At 46.9% G+C, this 13,424-nt stretch overlaps 1 protein-coding gene across 1 annotated transcript in view; it reads left to right on the top strand.

Annotated features, from left to right (window-relative positions):
* LOC119406482 (protein crumbs-like) overlaps positions 1 to 13,424 on the top strand; it is a 286,551-nt gene that overhangs the window by 132,739 nt on the left and 140,388 nt on the right. The window contains exons 2-3 of the mRNA XM_037673508.2: positions 4,106 to 4,356; positions 6,063 to 6,348. Of these exons, the coding sequence (XP_037529436.1) occupies positions 4,106 to 4,356; positions 6,063 to 6,348 (537 nt within the window). The remainder of the gene's footprint in view (positions 1 to 4,105; positions 4,357 to 6,062; positions 6,349 to 13,424) is intronic.

The raw sequence follows: 13,424 nt of genomic DNA, 5'->3' as shown, positions 1-13,424 counted from the left end.
AGCGCCACCTGGTGTGACCGCCATCTTTCATTGGGAATTCGTACAGCCCTCCGCTCTCGCCCGTCACACTTCCCCCTCTAGCCACCATAGCATGGCTCTGGGAAACAGCTCGAAGAGATCACGAGCGCTTTGCTTAGGGACAAAGCTAAGTCAAATACAAGCATCGGTTGAAAACATGTAGGCCACACACTGCACGGCGACGACTTAATAGATCCGAGGCGGGCGGCGGCCATTTCGGCAGCAGCAGCGACGACGCCATTACCTAGCCGGAAGTCGCGCCAACCGCCCGCTGATTGGTTTGCCGTCCACCGAACTGCTTCCGATGTCGACGCGGACGCTGCCGATGAGACGTTCTGAGGTAGACGTAGACGTTTCGGCTGCCGTCACCGGTAGCGTCGACGCCGAGTGACGCCGGGGAACGAAACGCCAGAGAAATTCCCGGCCACGCGAGGGCATTTCGATGGGGGCGAAGTGCAAATAACACCCGTGTGCACGCCAAAGAACCCCGGTCGTCGAAATGAATCCGGACTGCGGCGTGCCTCGTCATCTCATCGTGGTTATTTGGACAGGGGCCGTATTTTGAGACGATCATTTTCGGCCACATTTTCATTTTGCGTGACGTAGAATCTCGCGTGTCCACTGAGTACCAGTGTTTATATTGTGGGACTTCGTGCATGTGCGTCAGTGGCATAGTCGGTAGAGCGCCGGGCGCCTATCATCGCGGGCCGACAGGTCGTGGGTTTGATTCCCGGCGGCGGAACTTTTTCTTCTCGTTTTTTTCTTTCTCATCCGTGAGTGTGCATTTTACGAACGTCATATACGTCCGTGAAGTCTTGGTGGACCCCGGCATGACACACTTTCGTGTAAAAAAAAAAAAAAAAAGGAGCATTACATGTAGTAGGGTACGCATTTGGGCTGGTTGGTTCATGATTAGGAGTGAAAAACAGCGCTCAAAAGACGGGACAAGTCTCGTGTCCTCTCTTGTCCCCTCTTTTTAGCGCTGTTTTTCACTTGTGAGCATTCCGGTATTCAGAAACGGCTCTGAGCAAGTGTGAAGCTCAGCAAATACCGATACGATATTTTTTACATTAAAGTCCATTTTTCCATGGCGAACCTACCGACATCAACACTAGCTTGACGTCAGGCTACACTACTAATTCTGGTGATTTCACGCAGCAGTCTGGCTAGTTGTGATGACGTCAGATACCAACTTACAAGATGGCCGCTTGTGCGTCACCAAAGCATTCAAAATGGCTGCTTGTGCGTCACCCTCCGTAACGGTGCGGAGCGGCCGTGGAAACATCACTATATATTGTGCGAGCACGTGACCTGAAGCTCATACCGTGTTGTGACGTCAGGGTACAGTAGGAACCGAAACTAGCGTTTAAAAAGATATTGTAATTACTTTTTCAGGGTGCACTCGCGCTTAGCACTAGCTTTTCGAGGCTCTTGAGGGCTTGGCCTTTCATTTGACGCAAAAAAAAAAAAAAAACTGAAATTTTCGTGTCAGTACCCCTTCACGTGCGCTGAAGTGCAGTCTGCCGAAAACATAAGCATTACATCTGGCTGAACGCCAGTGTACCGACGAATATAAACAAGATGTAAACAGTCCCCATCCCCAGAAGTATTGTGACGAGCCGAGTTGTCGCGTAGTTTCGATTTCGTCAGCATTATTTCAGAAGACGTCGAATGCGCAAACGCATTTTCGTACAACTCTACAGGAGAATTTCGTCTTCCTAATACAGACTGTTCATAATACAGCTACATAGGCGGTGCATGATTTTAGAGAGTAGCGGAACGCCGGAGACGTTCCGGTTTTCTCCTACTTTCCAGAATCGCCTCCGGAGGCCCCCTAAAGCACGCGCACCTCCAGGAATGCGTATAACTTGTGTAAAAAGACCTCTATCGTGAACTAAAATTCAGCTGGTATATAGTGGCGCTTTTTGTTAGGGTTGTTTTCTTTTGGCGTACGCTCACATCGGTGTGCATGTGTTTGCGCCTTATTTTGGCGTCGAAGGACGTATCTCGGCGTTGCTACTGCTGACGATGAAACAAGGTTTTCTCTGCCTGCGTGCTCTCTTCAAGCCAGAGTCGAACGCCCTGGGAAGTTCGTGACATAACCGGTGTTGTCTGCAAATTGTGCGCGGAGGGAACGAACCGCGGGGACGTGGCAGGTGCTCTGACTCGCAGTGCACACTGACAATGGCGGCCTTCCTTTTTTCTCTCTCTCTCTCTCTCGACGTTGCGCTCGCTTTACGATCTCCGCCGCGCGATTGATGATGGACGGGGTCGCCGCCGCTCTTGCGCGATGTTTCTTGCCGCCTCTTGCAAAGAAAGATTCTCCCTCCGTCACCGCATGGCACGAGTGCAGCATTGCTTGTGCACGTCAAATGGTCTTCAGGCGGTCTTCCGCACCCACACATGTGGGTCGCGCCGCGTCGCACGGATGGCGTGTGGCCGAGTGTGCATTGTTCTTTCTGCTTCGCGAGATGAAAGCCTGAGGCCTCATCGTGGAGGGCGGCCCTTTGTCTGTAGCTTACACGAGCTCCTAGCTCCGCGGCTGGTGTAACAGTAGTTAAGCACCTTGTCGGATCCTTGATGCGTTGCCTGCTTGGGTGGTGTTCCGCAAGTGCAGCGCATTTTAGTGTCCTCGCACTTTTTTTACCGTAGGTTCTTCTATGATCATTTTTTTCCCCTTTGATGTTCATTGTATAATTGGCGGTGTTGCGCGAGAGTAAAAAACAACAACAAACTGCCTCGATTTTGCTTGCCCAACTCCCGTAGTAAAAATGGCAGACTACGCGATCTTCGTTAAGCTCCTGTAGTCGGATGAAACTTTAGCAGTCCGCGGCATTTCCTCCTTTAAGGCGGATGAACACAATGCCTGCAACAACGGGCGCGCACTCCAGACTGACGTCATGAGCCGGACGGCCGGTGATCGGGGAATATTGATCACTTTTTATTTCTTTTGCCGCGGAGGCGATCGGCTGCCGCTCTTTGGTCGTGGGCGGTGCCCTTCCGAACTTTTTAAGTTACATACGACTATACATGAGTTGACTGCATGCACGCGACATCAAAGCCTGCGCGCATATGTTGTGAATTTTGCGTTGGGATCAAGTACGTTTAGAAGGGCTGATGTCTTGTGACGTTTCGTTACATATTTCATGGGATGAATGGAATTAATGGAACATAAAAGGGTGCATTAGAAAATACGATCCTAGATAAGGGGTATGGGAGTGAGGGCCACATGCAGTACTGGCTGCACCGTTTCAATATTACTGCTGCCGTGAAGTTTATTGTTTGTTTTCGTTCACTGATATATCTGAGGTAACAACATCTCGCCGGCGCTGCCGTGCACCTACATCATTTTCATGCACTTACAGGCTTACCAGGCCAACCTAGTTGCTTTTCCGCTAAACATGCTTGACGCCGTGGCAGTCACGCCAAACCAACCACTTGCTCGCACAGCACCTCGTATGTATCTCCGGAATATCACGATTGTTTGTCACTGAACCTCTTCAATTTGTCGTAAAACTTTTGTTGGGCCTGGTTGGTACATAGCATTTAGGAAGAGAAGTTCAGCGCAAATCAAGACGGACCACAAAGAATAGAAGAGAGAAGCAATCGCTTACTAACAACTTCTTTATTCTTCTCTCAGCATCGCACATATATGCCACCACCACAATGCTTGCATGCGCACGCGTAGCATCGTATTGCACATGTAAACACACAGATACCTAGGCAAGATGCGCACGCATAAATTCGTATTCTGAGGAGTACAAAGAAATAGAGGTGTCACTCACAGAATCGGCTCCCTTTTCCTTGATGTGCTATTCTTCTATCCTTTGTGGGGCCGTCTTGATTTGCGCTGAACTTCTCTTCTTAAGTCGATTTGTCGTGCTTGACTGTTCATGACATGCTGAATTGCACAACGCTCATTGGCTGAGAGCATCGCTTCGGGCAGTCCTGGGTCATCCAGGCTGAAACAAAATGGAAGAGGTCATTGTCAAAATTAACCTCATGCAGTAGTGCGTGTCCTAACTGCACCACAGAAATACAGCTGACACTGGATTCACCTGTTCCTTTCCGCGTTGTTTTATTGCAGGCCTGACCCTGGTCCTCTTGTGGGACCTGGCGTGCGGGGCCTCGCAGGTCTTCCTGAATGGATCCACGCGCCTCCTGTTGAACGACTCGCAGCCCATGCTGAGTACGATCACCAGCCTGACCTTCCGAACGTGTAGCAATGGAACGATACTGCGGCAGAGCTTCGGCAACGACTCCATCTCGGTGGCCGTCCTCTCGAACGGCCCGCTTGAGCTCAGCTGGTTCGTCAACGGGCTCAAGGATTCCGTCGTGGTCTGTGCCGCACACACTGTTTCACTCTTATAGGGTATTCAGACGGGGGAGAAATGCTCGGGGGATAAAGGCGGAGCGTAGTGACGTCAGCTTGCGAGGAGAAGTCTCCACAAATGTCCCCCACTCACACGGACGAGGCGAACGGAGGGGGAGACCAGTGTTACTAGACTACTCTTTTGGCTTGCACCACCCGTTTGACGAGCTGCTGACGACGAGCTGCAGACGACCATGTAGCTGCAGACTGTACACCCGCTGCCGCTCTTTGCAGGAGCAAGTGCAACAATGTGGCCAAACAAGAGCTCGAAAGTTCGCTATATCCCCCACCGCCGGGGGATTGTTTGTCCTTTCGGTGAAAAGGTCCCCGTCTCCCCTGAGGAGGCGCGGGGGGGGGGGGGGGTCACGCCCACTCGCTAATCCGTGACGTCGCGGTCACGTGATCCGCAATCCCCTCGTCTCCCCCGAGCATTTCTCCCCGTCTGAATACTCCTTATAGTGCGGGCGCGATTTCCGCCTTCCGCATGGCCATCTTACCATCTAATTGTTCTTGCATGCTGCAGTGACACCTTATGTGCTCCTCTTGGTTAATCTGCTGCTGCCATCTCAGTGTATGGCTATGGCATTGCGCTTCTGTGCTCCTTGTCCTGGGTTCAATCCCGGCCGCATTCTCATGGAGACCAAAATCTAGAGGTGTATGAATATTTGAAGCTCTGGAATGACGCATCGAATGGTGTCCCATAGTTCGATTTGGTCTTCAAATCTAATGGCCAATACATACGCAAGTACAAATAGCAGATACAAAGCTATAAATGCGGAGCGTCAGCTGTGGCCATACACAAACGTGGTGCAAAAGTACGGTAAAGTTGCCTCCGCATCGCACATTGATGTAAATCGTGAGAGGTTGCATAGGGAAGCGGCCTCCGTCCCTACATCATTCGCCCTTTCTGAAGAGTTCTATATGCATGCGAAGAAACTGTTTGTTTGTTTCTAATGCTATGTAAGCTATGTAAATATGAACTCACTGACCGAAAAAAAAAAAAGAAAAAAAAAATCTGGTTTTAAAGCTCTTTTTGTGGTTTTCGTGTCATGGGAAAGATTCTAGCAATGCGTCTCCGTCATGATGATGTCCTCTTGAATTATGTTTGACTAAGATGGGCGATAAGGTCACTCAAAAATGTAATGTTGATAGGAGAGACTCGCTTGCGACTGGTAACACCACTGTGAAAAGAATGCGAATATGTCAGATGCAAGAATAAATTTACCGTTTCGTGCGTTTACGCTTGAGTAAATTGGACGCAGTGCTCTGTATACAGGCAGCCTCTGCAGTTTAACAGTATGCCTAATTTCTGCATTTGCATGAGATTTATTGCTATTCAAGAGCAAATATCAAATAAAATAGTGAAACCTCGATGTAACGAATACGGATATTGGTAGTAATCGGATGTAATGTGGTAAGTATTTAAAAGATGTCTCGCCCGAACACTGGCATTGAGCAAATATTTGCTTATAACAAATGTCAAATATAGCAAAGGTACTTTCATGTAGGATGCAACTTCGTTATGACAGGCTTTCACTGTACGAGAACAGCTCTGGAGATGGAAGTTCACGCGTGATTGTAATTGCACGACCACACCTACTGGAAAATGTCAGTGCAGTTGCAAACTTGGTTTCTATTGCCGTACCTCAACGAGTGCGCGACTGATGTTCAGGTGGGTGCCAATGTGACGGACAATCAGCTGCACTGGGTGTCCATACGCCCCATGTATGGCCTCGTGTGGCTGCACGTTGGCGAACATGAGCCGGTGCTCATGGCCAGTGACGCCATCAGGCCCTACCTGCTCTCTGTGGCGTCGCAAGCTGCTGTGTCGACGGTGGTGGCACCTTTTGGGTTTCGTGGCTGCCTATCCGGAGGTGCCAACCTCATCCTGGAGACTGCACACGCTGTCGGAAGCCCGGCGTGGGGCTCTTGCCCTCTGCCAGATGGGCAGCATTGCAGTAAGTAATGCACAATCTGGATTCATGATACTTATATACCTGCTGTGTGTTTTCTTTTATTCTCATTTTGGATGACTTGTGAATTTGTTGATTTTTAACCCATTCACTGTATAACATTTCGAGACCACGCAAAAAAAAAAGTCTTCTGTTAGTTTATTTCTATTTAACAGTCACTTGCACACTACAGCAAACGCCGCACGAGCCAGAGCATCCGAAACATGTAGTATATACTTGTGGCATCTTCGACAAATCGAACCGGTGCGCACCAGTGCGCGAAAGCGCTACGATGATTGGACGAAACGGCGCACCACACGGGTGCGATTTGTCGAAGGTGCCGTAAGTTTATTCGGTAAAGTTTCGGATTCCGTGGCCTGTGCGGCGTTTCGCTCAATTTTGGGACATAAAATTATGCCTTTCAGGTTCTCCTCCCCCGCAGGTCGCAGGATCGAATCCCGGCCGTGGCGGCTGCATTTTCGATGGAGGCAAAAATGCTTGAGGTCCGTGTGCTTAGATTTAGGTGCGCGTTAAAGAACCCCAGGTGGTCGAAATTTTCGGAGCCCTCCACTACGGCGTCTCTCGTAATCATATCGTGGTTTCGGGACGTTAAACACCAACAATTAAGGTTCTCCTCCGTAGCCTCGTTTTCGCTGGCGATGTGGTTTCTCAGGTACCTAACTGCTAATTCGGGGGCCGACGGAGAAGTCACGCTGATTAGGCATATCAACCAATGCGGTATGACCGTGACGAAAGTTCATCTTTCGCTTTGATGGGCGGAAACCGTCGCGAAAAGTTTGCATGCTTGTTGAGCAACTGTGCGCTTATCGTGAGTGCGGTTACGTGCACGGTCGGGACTGCGGGCCTTAGAAGTGGCATTCGGATCCTCAGATATGTTGCACTGCCTAAGCTGCCAAAGTTGTGCAGTCAAGGTTGGATGCGGCATCTGCACCCGCGAAATCGCAATGACGCTGTGCCCAGGGTTGCCGTTGGGTAGATTCGAAAAGGAGCCAGAATTCAAGCTAAAAGTAGCCAAAGTAGCCACGTCTTTTAACCTTATTGCCAAACTTGTAGCCAAATGGCAGAAAATCGGTATTATGAAAAGAGTTTTTATCATTGAGTAATATATAGTACCATTTTGTGTCAGCAATAAAATAGCATACGAGCAGTTATTTTCTCCTCATGCTTGGTCTTCAAGCTGTAAGCAAATTGCAAATAAATGAACATATTATAAGTTCCGTGCACCTGTATACATTCTATATAGAATAGATATAGTAATTGCCAGAGAGAGAGTAAGGTTGGAACATTCCAGCCAACCAGTCAGTAGGAATACTAATGGTAGAAGAAGGTCGTGCTTGAAGTCGCAGACTTCAAGCACGACCAGCTTCAAGTAGTGATATCCGCTTGAAGATGACCGGTCCAACTTCATTTTGTAGCGGATCTCTGTGTCTGTCAAGTTCACCCGAAAACACGCGCCGTGCATCAGCACTACGAAACTGACTCGTAGCGTCAGCATCGAGGGCGGGCAGCGTGAACAGCGTGCTAGCCACGCGTATGCCAACATGCGCGCAATTTCGTCAGTTTTGATCTTAGACAAAAGGCGTACTTAATTTCATCTTTAATTTGTAAGTTATATTTCCAATTTCTTGATTTTTATTTAAATTAATAAAACCACCGAATTCTTGGCCAATCCTCCATAGTGGGTGTGAGACACTGACTAGGCGAACAAGAACTTCATCACTCCTTCTCAGCAGGCGCACCGCGCGTTGCGTTCAGGTGCCTCGATGAGCACCATACTCATGGCGGGGCTGGGACACGCGTATACACCGGCTGACGCGTCAGAAAAGCTTGGAAACAAAGGGTAGTCGTCAGGCTTGCTCGGTATTTTATCTGCAGATAATGAGAAAAAATGGCGACTGAATGCGCTAACATGGAGGTTCAAAGTAGCCAGAAAGTAGCCATGGCGCCAACCTGAAATTTTTGTTGCCAGACTGGGTCGTAAAGTAGCCAATTTGGCGCAAAGTAGCCACCAACGGCAACCCTGGCTGTGCCCATGTTGCTCGATGGGTGAACGCGAAACATCTCCGCGGCCTCGATACTGAACCACAGTCTGTAATTTAATTTTACGTACTGATGGTTATGCTGCTGGCATTAAAAAACAAAAGAGAGAAAAAAAAAGTCAAATAGTTTAGCCGTAAGAGCGAAGCAACAAGTTCGAATGTTATACGAAGTGAAGCTAGCAGCTGCAACTCCTTCAGCATTTGACCTGTCGTAACTCAACAAAATGATGGCGTAAGGAAACGCGGCCGCTGCATCGAGCGAAGCGACCTTCGTGAGGTCTTATCGCTTCAACATAAACTGAGTGGTGAGAACGCAGAACATGCGAAGGTAGTCGTCTGCTGATCCCTGTCAAGCTAGGGCACGTGACCTCGCCCGGCAGCTCAAAGGTCGCAGTTCCTGCCAGAGTCACGCAGCCCCCCTTCCCCTCCGGGACACCCCCCTCATGGGCCTATCGCAGGACGAACGACGGCCGGCGCGTTTTATCTCCGATTGAGTCGCGATCGTCGGCTGCCCTTGCGTGTTTGCACTCACACATGGAACATACGACGTGCGGTGTGATGTTATCGCCCTTGAACAATTTATGCAGAACCTCACGGCTACGCCGATGCCGAAAATGCACCTGTAGTGTCCATATAACTGCTATCACATCACTAGAGACCGGATTTTAGGCAAATGCCTATTTTGTTCCTTACGCTCCTATCGCACCACTTTGATATATGAGCATGAATTAGAGGCTGAGGAGGGCTTTTATAGTGCCTATAAATACCTATTTTTGACGTTCGTGTCTATATGTCTATAAGTGCCTATAAATGCCTATTTTCAAAATTGGCGCCTGTATGAACACTTATTTAGCCTCATGTTTCCCTTCCGGGAGCAGATTGAGCCCGTTATTCATTCTACTGCGCAACATTGACTGTTTGGAACTCTATGGGATTCAACCTAGTCTTCTAGTTTAACCAACTCCCGCTAGCAGCAGAGAAATGGGACGCCTGCTTAGGCTTTAACCTAAGCCTGATGTAGCAGTCTTAGGTTTTAATTGAGGCGTTGGGGCAGCCGAGGCGATCTTGTTCAGAATGTTGCTACAGTTCCTGGAGCAAGACCTGGTACTGGGAATAGGTCAAAACTCACCTCAAAAAGCTTTTTTTTTTTCGCGGGTGATGGTGTCACGGCACCCTTAAGACTGCTCCGCGGAACCCCATTCGAGAACCACTGGTGGAAACAAACCCCCACCGACGCGTCCAAAGCTTTTTTTCACGGGCGCCCTTGTAGCTGCACTTATTTTTTAAATTTTGGAGACATTTTCTGCACCGAAGATGGGAGAGATTAGAGCACTTGCCGTGGTGCAGTGCAGTGAAGCCAATCCTCTGCATATTTAAAAAAGAGTATATATTTTGCTTGTATATATATATATATATATATATGTTGCGAATAAAGTGCCTTTAAATTTTAGTTTTTTAGTTGTTTCAAGACATGTAGAATAAAATAGGCGAAGAAAAAATCCCTACTTTTGTATCGTTATTGGTAAAAAAACTCGCGTAGGGAAAGGGTTAAGGTGTTCACCGCCTGGGGAGCAAATGTTCTATGCGATTCGATCCGGCCAATAGGAAGGTTCCCCTCCTTCTGCTATTATAGCGATCTGGATGTCTGCTCCTGCTCTACCCTCTCAGTCGTGCCGAAAGGAAAGGCACAGAGGTGTGTGTTGATTCGACAGTGGAGACTTGACTCACCAGGCTACAAAATAAGGGGGGAGACCGCGTTCTGCAAAGCGTGCGTGACAAAGGACAACTGTTGGTGCCTGTGTGCCACCTTAAACAATAATGTTTCTTGTTTTCCTGTTGTAAATAGACATCGAGCACATCTCTCTTTGAAATTATTTGCATTTATGTAAAAATTTATTGCACCTACATTTACGATATTAGAGGCCTAAAACGCTGTTTTGCCTGCCTATTTTTGGCGCCTAAAACACGCTTTTTTAATGCCTAAAAATCCGGCCTTTACACATAACTAAATAAAATGATGTGGCTTTATTTCTTTCCCAAAATATGTGGTATTCACAATTACTACTACTACCACTATTTTGTTCGAAATTGTTTGACCGTTATTACTGTTCGCTTTGAACCTGAAGTTTTCTATTTGTCCATCTCTGCTGTAGATAAAAGTAGAAGCATTTGTGTAAAGAAAGGGGAGTGAAAGGAAGAACCAGGGAAATGCTGACTCACAAGAGTGCCTCTTTGTCGAAAAATGCCTGCAAAAAGGCGTGGCACTTTCACCTGAAGGTTGAGCAGAATGCTTTTCACAAAGAAAAAAAATGCAGATCGTGTCGGCATCTCATCAGTTTTGATTGGTTTCTATTAGGCTTGTGCGAATATTCGAGCACGTCGAATTCGCTTCGATTCGAATTTAAATTATTGAAAATTTTGAAGTATTCGAAATGAACGAATAGGTGTATATTAGTCCGCTTGTAACCCTCTGTAAAGGTGGTTTTACTGCAGTAGAGTGGTGCTATACCGTGAATACACCTTTCCAGAAAAAATCCGCACTCTCCGTTTGTATGATGAACCACACAGCGCGAGTAAACAATGGGGACACAGGAAGGGAACACACACAGCGCTGACTTACAACAAAATTTATTGAAGCAACACTTCACATATATACAGGGGATCAGCCAACCACTGCGCATGTCATAGCAGATAACTTTCTAATCAACTTGGAAAAGCCGAACGGAGAAATTGCAATTCTTTATCTGACAAAAATATCGACGCCGAACTAACACATTTGTCACCCAACCTCTGAATCATCTCTGCTTCAGTTATTTCTCGGACATATTTATTTCTATGTTTACAAACAACGTCAGCTTCCTGAAAGACTGGTTTGCACGTGCGGTCATTACAGTGCAGAGCCAGAAGGCCTCCCTGTCCTTTCGTGACATTGCTGGCATGCTCACGGAACCTTTCATTGATACATCGGCCCGTTTGGCCGATGTAATGTTTACCACAGCTTAGCGGTGTAGAATAAACTACGCCTACTGCGCAGTCTTGAAAAGGCGCTCTGTGTTTCTTTGCGCAAGAAACTTCTTCGTCGATAGCTCACTCTGGTTGAGTTAACCTACACAAAGAAGCCAACTTAAGCGGGGCAGAGAATGCAGTTGGAACATGTGACTTCTGAGCGATTCGTTTGTTGGCTTCTTTGTGTAGGTTAACTCAACCAGACAGAGCTATCGACGAAGAAGTTTCTTGCGCAAAGAAACACCGAGTGCCGATGTATCAACGAAAGGTTCCGTGAGCATGCCAGCAATGTCACGAAAGGACAGGGAGGCCTTCTGGCTCTGCACTGTAATGACTGCACGTGCAAACCAGTCTTTCAGGAAGCTGACGTTGTTTGTAAACATAGAAATAAATATGTCCGAGAAATAACTGAAGCAGAGATGATTCAGAGGTTGGGTGACAAATGTGTTAGTTCGGCGTCGATATTTTTATCAGATAAAGAATTGCAATTTCTCCGTTCGGCTTTTTCAAGTTGATTAGAAAGTTATCTGCTATGACATGCGCAGTGGTTGGCTGATCCCCTGTATATATGTGAAGTGTTGTTTCAATAAATTTTGTTGTAAGTCAGCGCTGTGTGTGTTCCCTTCCTGTGTCCCCATTGTTTACTCGCGCTGTGTGGTTCATCATGCTTAACCAACACGCCCAAGTTCACTCTATTGCTCCGTTAGTAATCTTTTGTAAAGGTGGTTTCACTGCAGTGGACAAGTGCTATACCGTGAATACACCTTTTCAGGAAAAATCCGCACTGCCACGAAGCCCCACTTCAAGGTTAAATGAACATATTACCCTCACATCCATTCATCATTTTTTAAGTCTAAAAACTTGTTATACCGGCTTATACGCTCGAAGTGTAGTAAATTTTAAAATGTAACATATTTTACAGGTTATCACTTGCATTCTACCGAAAGCCAAATCCTGAGCACTACTATTCAAAGTTGCTTCCACTTCCTTTGAACCAAGAAGAATTACATTTGCACATGTCTTGTTACATTATTTAAAAAACGTTGTGCAGGTTGGTTGGGTCATGACAAATATGCTCGTTTTTCTTTATCATATGTGATATATACTATTCGAATTCGATTCGAAATTATTCGACCAAAATCACTATTCGCTTCGAACCTAAAATTTACTATTCGCACAAGCCTAGTTTCTATGGATCCCAACTAGTGAGTATGGTGCTTTACATGGGTTATATTGTGGCACTGCCTGAGGCTATTTTCACATGTTCAATGCACGATTTCACTTGCGGTAGGTTCAATACTTACACGCTCGTGCGTATGCACCTGAAGTTTTCTTTTGGAACTATTTTTTCTTCTCTGAGTGAAAGCATTTGTGATTTAGTGACTGTCCCATGTAGCCCCAGCGTGCCATCTTTTCTATATTGTTGTTTGCTTAACTAACTTTAAAAGCTTTTCAACTAACAATATATAGCAACAAAATACTACACAACTAACATTGTGCTGTACTCTTTTGAAGTGTTGTGGCTTCCTTAATACCACCACTAACAAAAATGCAGATGCATGATATGTACTGTAAAATCCTGAGCAAGCCCCCCCCCCCTATGGTGAGAGATAATTGGACAAGATTTGGAAGAGGGGCCCTTGCTGGGTCATGGACTAAAATTCAAGATGGCGGCGAAAGAGCCTCTAAGAATGCACACTTGTGCTTCTACTGAAATGCTTTATTGAATACGCATGCATTTACTGTTTTTACTGAACTGGAGGGAATCCTCGTGCGAAATTTTATGTGTTTTGAGAAGGGGGGAAGGACGTTCTTCAAATGTCCCGACAACTTGTGACAACTCAGAATGCAACCCCGAGGCACCATACTGTAAAAGTACTAAGAAATTGTGCACGTATGTAAAGACTCTCAGAACTTGGGTTCCTAGGAACCGCAGCTGCAGGATTCTATAGACCAGATTATTTTTACTCTCGCATCCACGTTTAGAGCTAGCATACATAGTCTTGACCCCAGTTG

The sequence above is a fragment of the Rhipicephalus sanguineus genome, chromosome 1 (assembly GCF_013339695.2).
Source record: "Rhipicephalus sanguineus isolate Rsan-2018 chromosome 1, BIME_Rsan_1.4, whole genome shotgun sequence".
In the NCBI taxonomy this organism is placed as follows: Eukaryota; Metazoa; Arthropoda; class Arachnida; order Ixodida; family Ixodidae; genus Rhipicephalus; species Rhipicephalus sanguineus.
Note: the sequence above shows the minus strand (reverse complement) of the source record. Positions and strands in the feature narration are given on the sequence as shown.